This window comes from Cryptotermes secundus, unplaced genomic scaffold (genome assembly GCF_002891405.2).
Source record: "Cryptotermes secundus unplaced genomic scaffold, Csec_1.0 scaffold139, whole genome shotgun sequence".
NCBI lineage: Eukaryota > Metazoa > Arthropoda > Insecta > Blattodea > Kalotermitidae > Cryptotermes > Cryptotermes secundus.
In genome coordinates this window covers 225,961-238,990 of record NW_019735555.1, presented here as the reverse complement: position 1 = coordinate 238,990, position 13,030 = coordinate 225,961, and the positions used below count along the sequence as shown (strand labels likewise).

At 37.4% G+C, this 13,030-nt stretch overlaps 2 protein-coding genes across 2 annotated transcripts in view; one reads left to right on the top strand and one right to left on the bottom strand.

Annotated features, from left to right (window-relative positions):
• The window catches only part of LOC111869527 (adenosine deaminase-like protein), a 24,001-nt gene extending 14,878 nt beyond the window's left edge, over positions 1–9,123 (top strand). The window contains exons 6-7 of the mRNA XM_023861125.2: positions 3,433–3,533; positions 8,916–9,123. Coding sequence (XP_023716893.1) covers positions 3,433–3,533; positions 8,916–9,110 — 296 coding nt within the window. The 3' untranslated portion in view covers positions 9,111–9,123. The remainder of the gene's footprint in view (positions 1–3,432; positions 3,534–8,915) is intronic.
• A 1,931-nt stretch (positions 9,124–11,054) lies between these two features.
• The window catches only part of LOC111869529 (GTP-binding protein Rit2), a 27,046-nt gene continuing 25,070 nt past the window's right edge, over positions 11,055–13,030 (bottom strand). The window contains exon 5 of the mRNA XM_023861127.2: positions 11,055–11,307. Within this exon, the coding sequence (XP_023716895.1) occupies positions 11,071–11,307 (237 nt within the window). The 3' untranslated portion in view covers positions 11,055–11,070. The remainder of the gene's footprint in view (positions 11,308–13,030) is intronic.

Here is a 13,030-nt window from a genome sequence, read left to right as displayed (position 1 = left end):
CCTTATCGTGGTGAGGGGGTTTGAGTATGCCAAGGACCCTGAGAGCTATACCAGCGGTAGCGTAGCTACTGGCAGGGCCTCCCTTGCTGGACAGGTCAAAGGGTAGGCATCAGACGAAGAGAGACACCAAAAACTGATGCCGGAAGCAGCGTCATCAGCAGCGACTTGAAGCACAGAGCAAATGATGCTCGAGATGGTTCAAGTTCGTATAGCAACAGGCGTGACCAGAGTGGTTTGAACGGCTGCTGTACTGCGATGTGGAAAGCAAATGGAAACACTACCACATTATCACTTTTCCTGGATAGTCTCTTTCCAAAAACAGAAGATCGCATTAAGTGGAGGAACTGTTTTGGAAGAGACTGTGGACCTGTCATCTGACAGATTACTGATGAATGAATGAATGTTTCAGCAGCCATATCAACGTTGGCAGACTTGAATAGCGGCCAAGAGCAACTATTTTGAGGGCCGATGTGGATCTGTGTATGTGTATGTGAATACCTTGTAATATGATGTGATAAAACCACAGTCCACGAAATTAATGACTGTACCACAGAATTCTGCCAGTGAAATATTCTTGATAATCCTCATACTGCTGACAAGTGCCAGAATATTTAACATGCTGTGGTGATCATCACCAAGAATGTTGCACAGCATCCCATGAAGATGTAAGATGTTCTTTGTCATAATGTGGGCAGTTCACCAAAATGTGTAGGATGGCGCAGGGGTACCCGACATAGTATACAAATAGGTGCCAGTGACTGTGCAACAAATATTCATGTTGGGCGAGTGTAACCAGGCGGAAGGAACATAAGGATGATGTCTCCTTCCTGGCAGAACTGAAGGAGGATTGCATACCTGAACCAGTCGTTTCACCACCTGCAGTTTCTTTTCTGTGTATGGATCCATCCATCTTGCCAGGGAGAGGAAACAGCATAACAAAGATATAATCAAGTATCACTGTCTTAGACCTCATTTTCATGTCAGGTTGCAGTGCAAGGCCACCTCCTTAGCAGCTGTGCTGACAGTCTCTTCTGCTGGGTAGGTCTGTATGGCCAGAAACCAGCAAAGCACAAGACTTTTCCATGCCTTAAGAATGCCTAATGCTTCATGCAGAATATCCATAATAATCGGGTGCTGGGTGTATAACTTGGAAACTGCTAGGCACTGCAACCTGACATGAAAATGAGGTCTAAGACAGTGATACTTGATTATATCTTTGTTATAGCAGCCATATAAACACCACTCAAACTGTGACCTGGCCTTCACGAATGGAGGCACAAGCAGTTAAACCTTAAAAGACAACATATCAGTATTAACCAGCATGGTTCCCAATGACATAACATTCGTACCATTTTGTGTCAATAGGTCAGCACGGAAACAGACCACACTGACAGCATGTGATCTCTTATGCCCTACTTTATTCCTTAAGAAAAGAAATGGGTATGTTGATTCATGCAATTCATTATAATATTTAATTGCACAACAATTATCTGAAGTGTAAAGTGATGAGAATCTCATCTGAGGCAGACTTAGAAAATGAGATGTCAGCACTGTTCAGAATTTATCTTCCATGTTTGAGATAGCCAGGTGTTTTCTTCATAATACTGTACTTACAATAAAAGTCTTATTAATTCATAGTATCACCAGTATGAAATTCATTGGTGCCCTCAACCTGGAAGATACATTTTCATATGTTTACACTGTAAGAATCATTAAAGTTTTGCTAACATATAATATGAAATATTTTTTAGATCTGCTAGTGACAGACCATGGTTAATTTATAATTCATCTCACAGAATAAGGGTCATGTGGAACAGATGTGTTAATGGAAAATAAAGAGAACTATAAAAGGAATAGTTGAACCCCTGCTAACATGTGCCATTAACCCAGAAAACAGTCAACCTGAATACAGAGTTACTTTGTCTCTTGAGGAGAGACTTTTCAGATGCAGTCAAATGTGACACAGTTCTATCATTGTCTTTGTTATGATACAGTCCTGTTTGTTATCCTTTTCTAGCCTTGTATGTTGTTCACTGTAACACAACTAAAATGCCGAGCAGATAAAACCTACCATTGAAAATTTGATAATTCAGACTCGTTTACTTTAAAGTTCTCATGGGGAGGCCTAATGGTGGAATAAACCTCTGGGTTCACAGAAGACAGAGAATTTCTTGAGTTCAGCTGAGTTAATATCAGCTTCAAAGAATAATTCAGCTCCATGGAATTGGTCTAATTCTTAATCATAATATTATACTGAAACATCTTGTTGCACTGTGTGTTCTAACTTTGTGTTCCCACTTCTTGCTGTCTCTGTGCAACTTCATTGATATATTAATGTTTGTGTCTTTGTCTCTTTATTGTATAAAACTACATGTTGCTCTGCTTGTACACTGTTCTGCTTAAAAATGAAAAGCAGAAGAGCATAACAGCAAAGCAGCAGGTTCTTTCAACCCAACATCTTATACACCTGATGATGGCCAGTTAGGCCAAAACATGTAGTGTTATACAATAGATGAAGGAATATGAATATTCATATATAGACAGAGTTGCACAAAAGATGAGTAGTGGGAACATAGAGTTAGAATAATTCTTAGTCCTTTATGCTATGAATTAACAAGGTTTTACTGCACTAATCCCATAGCTTGCACATCTGTAGTTTATGAGATTGAATTTAACAAACACACTGGAATTCTTTTGTTGCTGATCTTTACAGCATCTTTGATTAAATATATGAAATATCTCCTCTACTGGGAACATCACTGCTGATATAATAAAACTGACTCTCCATATTACTGTTCACTTAGCATGTATTGCCACAAAAGGGGCTGGGAAAGGAATGAGGTAACAGTCACATGAAAGTGAATAAAAGGCAATTACAGTGGGCTTCAAAAAGAAAAGAGTGTTACTAAGCTTCCACTGTCTCCTAAATGCTATGTGCAGAAATCTGTACAAACCACTGCAAAACAGGAATTTGAAATGTGAGCAAATACAGTGTACTGAATGTCCAGTATATTACTATGTAAATACAGACTTCTCTAACACTTTTATTCAAAACAGTTACATGATATTTGAGGGTAACTAATAAATGCACTTAACTTCTGGTGTAACAAGAACAAAGACACAATTCAGAGATATAACTGAAAAGCTCCATGGTGGACTTGAGTACATGGTAAAATACTGGAAAACATTTGATAGATTACAAATTCAAACAAAAGGCCATCTCTCTTTTCATTTTAAATTCACTTGTATATAAGTTCAGTAACATTCTGATCGATATCTACCTTTAGTTGTGCTGTTTAATATGAGCAACATGTGGTAGCATTGTGGGAATCCAATGAATTTATTGTACATTCAAAAAAAATTTTCCCCCTTCCAAGGAACTGTTGAATTGTACAAATAATGTGCCTGTTATGATACCCCTTTCTTTTTCAGAACTCTGCCTAACTTCTAATGTTAAGTGTGGAACAGCAGAAAGCTACAAGAAACATCATTTTATTCATCTGTTCAGTGTTAAACATCCTGTTGTTTTAGCAGTAAGTACAGACAAATTGAAGTTACTGTGTATGTCATGTTAATATTTCAAACAAGACAACATAATATCCCCTCAGATTTTATCTCTGAAGAGAAAAAATTTTTAAGATCCATCAAATATGTCTTACTTTTATTTACTTTTGGTTTCTTCTCATACTTGTTTTAAGGTATTGAAATATTAATATTATTTTATTTTATTTTATTACACCTTAGTTTCTTACCTTACTCTAAAGAAAGCATTTTCTAAATTTAATGACAGCAAACTAGCCTTTCAGAGGCTGTTATGTAATGAAAGAGAGTTTAGAATTGCTTTTCTTGGTTATTAGTCTAAAAGTTTATCAAATATTATTGGCACTGTGATGTCTATAAACTTTGTAGTGTCTTTGCTGTATTATTCTACATGTAGGCTTCTTGGTAAGAAATTACATTCTTTCATTGTTTGTATTCTGATACTGTATCTCAAATTATACACTATCAAACAGAAGGATGATTCATGAATAATGCATTGGAAAGGATCTGAAAGAAGTGGCCATGGCCTTATTGAGGTACTGTCTTAGCATTTGCCTGTAGGGCCTGAGGAAAACCATAAAAAACTCAGTCAGGATAGTCAGGTGTCCTGGCTGAGATTCAGACCCAGTACTTCTTGAATTTAAATCTAGAGCAGTATTGCTACAACAACCTTCGCAGTCCATCATATAGGCTTTCGTCTTACCACAGCTTTAATAATTTCCCCATTATGATTACGTATGTTTTATGCTATACATGTTTCTGTGAAATATTTTAGTTATAGTATAAGACTGCTACAGCATTTCTTGCAGGGACAGAGGGTAGAGTCCATAGTCCATAGAGTTTCTGTAACCTTGAGATTATTTTGGAAGAGCAAAATTCAATGAGCACCTGTTTTGCCTTATCAATCTGAAATGTATCTTAAATTTCATATATGTATTTTGGTCATTGCATAAATACTGTACACACAATAACAGAGATTCTGAACTTAGTTAATTAATATAAATTTCATTTATAAAGTGGGTACTGACACTGTCCCAACACCCACTTCATATCGGGGTCTCATTTATAACATACCTTGACAAAAGCATACTCTTGTCAGTTTGTTTTTGTAGTAGAATCATAAACAAACAAAAAACATGCATACTGTAATTACAAGCTTGGAGGGAAATGTAGACAAACCCAAGAGAAAGCTTAGTCACATGTACTTTACAGGTTGTCTCCTTCAGTAGTACCCTGGCTTGGAAAAAAACAATTCCTCTATCCTAATTTCATACAGTATAAACAGTATGTCTCTTATTCAAGAGTTTGATGGTGACTTAATATCCACAAGGGGAAGAATTTGGTTCTCTGTATTGGTCACTGTTCTTACGTTACTATTATAGAAGATGGTCAGGAGAAGTTTAAATACCTGTTTCATTATCAAGGTTATATTTTATGAAGTTATTCAGTTTCTAGATTAGTATGAACAAGAGACAGAGAGAATACAAGAATCATTTATTTACTGGAGAAATAGTCCTAAGAAACAGTGACGCAGGAATGCTGGATACTGTGTGAAATTCATCAAATAATAGAATATAGTTTATTTAAAGCAGGCTAACATTGTTTGAGAAATTCCACTATCAACAACACATTCAGTGTTCCTTTTATTTCCTGGTTCTGGTATGTAAGGGTCATTTCACCTATCTTCCTTTTCAGTTTTCCTCTACTTCATGAACCCTCTAGATCACAGATAATCCTGTGATATTACAGAATGCATTTGAATTGTTTATAAGAGGTCTGACAATTAAATAACTGGCATAAATTATTTCTGCATTGGTGAGTTGGCACATGTTGGATCACATAACCAGACAACTGAGAAGTTTTGTGTCAAACAGATATTGGGATAAATTTCTTCATGGTTGCAGTTCATTTACCAGAAATATGTTATTAGAACATTAAAGTCTTTTAGCAAAGACAGATGGGAAGATTACTTAAAACTTCCAAGAACAGATCTGGTAAAGGTGAAGTAGTCCTTATGCTTTAATTAAGCACCATGCCATGAAAACATGTGGGGGAGTGGAAGTATAGCTCCACCATTCTTGACCTCAGCACTAGATGGAGGTGAAAGGTCAGCTTTATGACCCAGCTGCTTTACTCCTGGGAAAAGAGCCTCCAGTACCCTCTGGATAGGAGGTTGGGTGGGTCCAGAGCCGATCTGGATGCTGCAGGAAAGAGAAAAATCTCTTGCACCTGCTGAGGATTGAACCTCAGTCATCCAGCCTGTATGTAGTTCATCACAATACTGACAGGTATCCCGGCTCCCATGAACAGATCTGGACATATAAAAGAAAAGGCAGCAAAGCCTATGGTCTAAATCATTTAACATGGAGGATGCCCATCTATAAACATATGAGATTATGCACAAAGGAGGAACATTCACAACAGACAATACGGAATGTAGAATGTTTTGTTCTAGTATCAATATTCTGTTACCAATCTAATATCATTTATTAGGAGCAAAATTAAGTGAAGAAATCTATTACAGCACAAATACCTGAGACTGTACACATATGGGAGTAGCTGCTGTTATCTAGCACATCAACAATCAGTGATCTTAACACTTTGCAGACCGGCAATTTAAATATTTAAATCACCCTGGGGACTGCCATTTTTTTACCTACTACCGTAACTTGTGCACTGTTCACTTTAAAAATTAATGTAAAATTTCCTAATTAATTTTATGAATTAAAAATTTTTAGAACACTTACTAATGCTCCTAGAAGTGCTTGAGGGTTTGATGTTTCTCGAAACATTCCCCTCTGTGAATGGCATTACACAAAACTTGCAAATGTAGACATTCGTACTCCTTTTCTTGTGAACTGAGCAAACACGGCATTTCCTAGAAGGATGCTTCCCCTTGAAATGTTCACTCTTCATAATTTTTGCGAGTGTATGTTTCCGCATATTACCCAAAAGTCGCCCAGGGGGGTCAAAATGAGGCCTGCGTGGGGTGGGAGTAGACGGGCCCAGTCGCACTAAGACTGTTTCTGCTGCAGGTTCTCCCGCCACCGTGTGGTCTGTAGCCCAGGCTTTTGCCATATTCAGCAGAAATACCTTGTATTTAAATTTTGAATGAGGGTTTAGATTTTTGAAAACCAAAAATGAATTGAAAATGGCACAATTTATAAGCCACAAAGGCAACTTTCTTTGTCTACTTTACTGTTTTCCAAGGAAGAGAATAATATGCCAAGTACTGATTGGCTCTATCAACTCCCTTCATGAACATATTATACTTGGAAATACAAACAGACTTCTTTACCTGCCCATGTCTCCTTTGAACATCAACCATACTCGAATTGTGAATTGTGGAAATCATATTCACAACACGAGTATCCCTCCAGGACTGAAGAAGAATATCCCCCTTCCTCCTGAATGTGGTTTCACCACGTTTCAGGGATTTACATTCCTCTTTCAGATCTGGAGGAAGGCCTCTGTTCACCCTAATTGTTCCACAAACACGTACTTTTCTCGAAAGTAGGTGTTCTGCAGTTGCCATACTGTTATAATAATTGTCTTGATAGACATGGTAATTTTGATCAAGATAGGGTTCCAAAACGGAAAGAATAATTTATTGTAATTTCTTTCCTTATCTCTCTCTCTCTCTTTCTCCTCCCTCCCTCCTTGGCACTACAGCCGCAGTGGGCCTAGGCCTACCTCTATGAACTTCTCTGTTCACTTCGGTTTTTCTTGATCTTACACATTTGGTAGGACTCCATGGGCGGGTGATCAGCTCATCGCAAGGCCTCTACCTGTACACAAACACAGAAAAACGCACACACACAAACTAAACATCCATGCCCTGAGTGGGATTCGAACCCACGATCCCGGTTTCCAAGTGAGCAAAAACAGTACATGCCTTAGACCGCATGGCTACCGTGACCGGCAATTTCTTTCCTTCACCAGAATAAAATTCTAAATTTCCAATACAGCCTGAAGTGCTTTCAGTAACTACACAAACAAGTAGGCCATACTTTGTAAGTTTCCCAGGATTATATGTTCGCATATTGCACTACTCACTGACAGCTTGCTACATACAGCTTGAAGAAATAAAGGCATTTATTTTCCTTTGCAGGGGCATACAGTTACAGCGAGGTCACATAACTGATTAGTCAGCAAACATTCTAGAGGCTTTTCACGTAGCTGCAGGCAGCTACATGCATGCTGGGTGGCGCCAGAGTGATGTATAGTGTGTTGCAACTTATCGTGTTCTAAAAACGCATTAATACGTGACCGGTCCACCACATTTAAAAGCGAAAAACGTATTAATGCGTGCGCGGTCCACAACGTGTTAAAGTCATAAAGTGGAAAATGAACTTTCCTACTAAATGTTCAGCGAAACTATTAAATTTCTTGCCATATATCTCACAATCTGTTTCTGCAGTAGCAGCCATTAAGGCCTTCTCCATGCTACACTTAAAACATATTTTAGATCAACAATGTCACAAGAAATATATCACAATGTGTCTCCCCACAGAGTACATCTCATAAAAGCAATTTTTTTGCCAAATATATAAATACCAGTTCAGATCATCCCCTGAAATTGCCTGATTTGGCCTGGTATGAGTTTTCATGTTCTTGAAATTAGAAACATCCAAAGGGTTAAAAGGTAAAAGTGAAATCATCCCTGTGCTTAATTAAATAAGAACGTCAAGAATATACAAGCACTCATATATAAGGGAGTGGAGTTAGAGCTGCACCATTCTTGCACTAGATGGAGGCAAGTAGTCAGGTTCATGCCCCAGTTGCTTTAACCCTGTGGAAAAAGCCCCCAGTACCCATTTAATAGGGGGCTGGGTGAGTCCCAGAGCCAGTCTCAATGATTTAGAGTAAAAAATAATCTCTTGGCCCTGCAGGTAATTAAACTGCAGCCATCCAGCCTGTAACCCATCACTATACTGACTGAGGTGCCCTGTTTTTTAGATGTATAATTTTAAATCACGAAGTCATTTACAGAAATGCAATGATAGTATTGAAAGGACATTCTGAAATCAATTTGCAGCATGTACTCTGGTGGTGACTATACTCACTAAAGAATAGAGCAGATTCTTTATAGAATCGATCCATTATTTAACTGTCATGCCTCACTGCCTCTAAAGATTACAATATAACACACATCAAAAAATTAAATTTGCAGAATTTTGCAATATGGAGGTATCTGCATAACCCATTTGCTTCCATAATGTGTTAGAAATATTAAGAAACAGACATCATCTTAATGTTCTTTAGGCAATAATGTCTCAAATTTCTGTTGCATTTGCAGATTATAGAGTTGAGCAGTGGTGTGTAATAAAAGAGCTACAAGTGCATCACCTGAAACAAAAAATTATCCTTTTCAGACAGATGACAAAGGAGTTTTTTCTACCTCCCTCTCTGAGGAATATATGCTGACTGCAGACAGCCATGGCTTGTCAAGAGAACAACTGTGGCAGATGGCCCTGTCTAGTATAGATTACACATTTGCTTCTGAAGAAGAAAAGAATCAGTTGAAAGATATGTTTCTGCAAATTAAACAGCTATCTGATGTTCAATAAAGCTTGTACACACATGAAAGACACTGTGTAAGATCTGCTTGTGAACTTCTATCACTCATTATTGACATAATAATTTAAGTGCATAGAACATATAGATGTAAACAGTCATACTTCCTTTTCATTTTTGCTTGTCTATAAAATGTTTACATATATATTGATATTTTGGCACCACAATAATTAAATAAAATACAGTAAATAATACTTTCAATGTGATGTAAATTGCATATGAAATATTCCTGTTAAATTACATTACTAATGTATTACACCTTTCACTTGTGACCAATGTACAAAATTCTGACCTACAAAAGAGCACCACTTAAAACATGAAAATTGAAAAAAAATATATATATTAAATTATTTTTACAAATATTATTTACTATGCTACATGAGGATACTGAACTCTTAGCACTGATCACATGGGGTATTCAAACAAATATGTACAACAGACAGCTTCATAATATGTTTGGTAAAATATCTGCAAATGCAATGCATTCCCATATAATTTATCCATGGATCAGCATGTTTGATTTGGAACCCTCCTGTAACATTTTACATACAACCTATTTAGTATAAATAAAAGCTTCACAATTAGAGAGAGCCTGTCTCCAAGCAACTTGTTGCCAGGAAGTGGTATAGGCCTCCACAGACCAGGAATGCTCCTTCAGATAGAGTAAACTATCTTATGCCTTTACATATTCAGTCATACATCAGTTAAAGTTAAAGTTAAAACACAGGGCTCCTCTTTATTCATTCAACCACTTCCAATATGAATAAAATGAGAATAATAAATATGATTCTCATGAATTTTATATTAAAAGAGTAAAAAAAAAATAAATTCATGCTTTCAAAATAGAATGTTCACTGCATCTTCCTATCTATGATGTAACATACTGAATCTGAACTCTGAAATTCTGCAATGATCTGCAAAATTTCCTCAGAGTGTGGAAGATTTTCTTTTCTGTAGCTTTTTTTCAAATTGCTAACTGTACAAGGATTGGTAGTTTGAACACTTTGTGCCAGAGATAACCCCTTACAAAACAGTCACAAGGGTTTAAATCAGAATACAGAAATGGCTACCTCTGATCAGTTCTGGGCTTTGCAAAATTCAGGCATCATTGTTGTCAACACCTTGCATTCTCAGTGAGTCACTGTTTATTGTGCTCAATCTAATATTGGTATATTGAAAGTACTGACTCTGGAAGGGAAAAATTGGTGACCAGAATGAGTTTCTCCTTTCCCTTGTGGGGTACAGTATTGATATAGAGATAAGCTGGTTCCAGACAGATGGTGTAAGGTATCACACAGCAAGTGCTGTACTGGATTTGTTAATGAAACATTTGATATAAGAGCACTCTAGAACAGGTTTGTCCATCTGTTCATTCATTCATGATAGAGGGCTTATGTGGCCACATTCTCGCCTGATTTAAGCCCATGTGATTATTCTGTAGGGGGCATATTTCAAAGACTACTAATCCTTACTCAAATGCAATTCTGAAGAAGTATACAGGAAGGCATCTGTTCTGTATCTGAGAACACTTTGTGTGCCATGCTCCAAAATTTCAGAATGGGGATCTGACACGTTATTTTACAAAGAGGAAGACATATGTCATCTTCATTGTAAAGTATGAATTTATCATGTTTACTTAATTTTTAATATCAAATTAATGAGATCTGAATTTATTAATCTTATTTTATGTGCAACTGAAATGGTTTGATGGACAAAAAAATCCTGTAGAAGCTATATAGGGGTGTTAAGACAGAAAGATGCAGCATCTCTGTTCTGCACTTCATAAACTGATGAAACAGCTATCCTGTATCAAGTAAACTGGAGACAAATCACACAGAAAACAATCTCAATACAGATGAACTAAATACTGTTTCATCACGACTTATGTAGAAATTTGTAAAATCCTACAAACCTGGTTGTTTTCTGGCCCCAACATATATATATTATGGACATTCAGGGTGAGTAATTACGCCGGCGTTTAAAGACAATTGTGAATATGGAACGCAGTCTGCGCCATCGACTGTGTTTGTGAAGTTTGTTGTTGGTGTGGTGACGTTCACGTTCCTTTAGACGGATCTCACGTACAAGAGTGTGAAAGGCATCATCCACATAGTGTCTCAGTGCTGCTGATGTCTCGTAGAATGGGCAGCCGAACTGTGATGCCAATGCACGTCCTTCATCTGGAGACACCTGTTTGGATTATCATATATATTAATAATCAATATTTCTACCTTCTTTTCTCTTTGTATTTACCACAGATTCTTGTATAAATTACAGTCTGAACACCATCAGTGCCAAGAAAACCTGATACACACAAGGATTCCACTCCACAAGTGTAGATGCAACAGCATGATTCAAATTTGCTCAAATATATTGTGACATGTTGCGCAATGGAGAATCCCTCCCTACCCAGCAGCAACGTGGCAACTCAGGCCACAGTGACGTGGCGGTCATTCAAGCATCAGAGTTTCCTAAGTTATTTTTTGTAAAGAAAGCATAGGGTTTTGTGAAAATGGCTGTATCTTAACTTTTTATTTAGTTCACAAACTCATATTAGTGTAACTTACTTTGGGTCCTAAATACCCTGAGTTATCAACACCATTTTTAAATTTACTTTAGTGTAATAAAATTTCTGTGATGGGAAGGAAAAAAGAACAATTAGGATCTTAGGAACTAAACGTAGGCATCCGTATCAATCATTCAGCATCTAAAATTTACAACTATGTAACATTCAAAATTTAACTTCTCTTACGAGGTACAATCAAATAATTTCCAGTCCCTTTCATCGGAGCAAAGTGAGAATATTGTGACATATTTGATCAATGTGTTGCCAGGCAACAGCTCTGTAAACATGATATACACCCACAACAGTAGAGCTAGCTATGTTTTCCATATGTCCAGCAGTTTGCAAGCAAAGCCATGTTCTTCAACATTTTGTATAGAAGAAGCACAGATGAGAAAGTGCATTTCATAATAGCTACTGATGCTATTTTAGTCTTCAACCCTGAAAACTGAAGCAGTGTGTTCTTCCAAACTGTTGGTGAACTTCTAATGGAGTACACAGTGTCACATCCCACAAAATACTACCCTTCGTTGATGTAAGCTCTCATAGAATCATTATGAACGCTATAAACATAAATAAATAGAGCATTCTATGTTTTCCATGCTCATAAGAGTCTTCATAGAGCAATGGTCAGAAGGCGAATTTAATGATTATATATAATTTTATTATTTATTAATTATGCAGAATGGAATTCAGAGCTCAGAGACAGAACTGCAAAATCTCAGATGTGAGTGGAAGTGAAATTTGCCACTTGCTGCAGCAAAGGTGTATCGACTTCTGTGCTATGCACCATAAACTCTAACTCAAGTTAGTGATGCTCAAGGTTCTCTGATACCTTTCACATACAGAACAACACTGTTTACTTATTTTAGTTTAAATGTGACAAAACTGGAGGGTGAATGCTAGGTATAGCCTGCTTTTGTGGATTTATCCACTGGGAGATTCAGTTCACAGTTCATTGTGGTCTAAATCAGGACTGAGTAGGCTTTTGCATGGCAAATGCGCCTTCCAAATTATTCAGAACTCAACATTCCACTAATTTACTTAATTTAACAGTATACGAGGGGGGACCCAAAAATAACTGGAACCGACCTGTTGCGCGCGCATGCTTTGTAGTTACGAGTTGTGCTGCTAGGTGGTGTTAGCTGGGGGTCTCCCGTGACTGTTAGTGAGCTGGCGTCAGTCTGAGTTAAGTGGTTTGTCTGTGGTGCTCTGTTGTGTGCGTTCCTGTTTCAACCCTTTGGCGATTAGTAAGATGACCGACCAGAAGGAACAAAGAATGTGCATGAAATTTTGCTTTCTGTTAGGGAAAACTGCAGCCGAGACTGTTGGGATGCTTCGGCAAGCCTT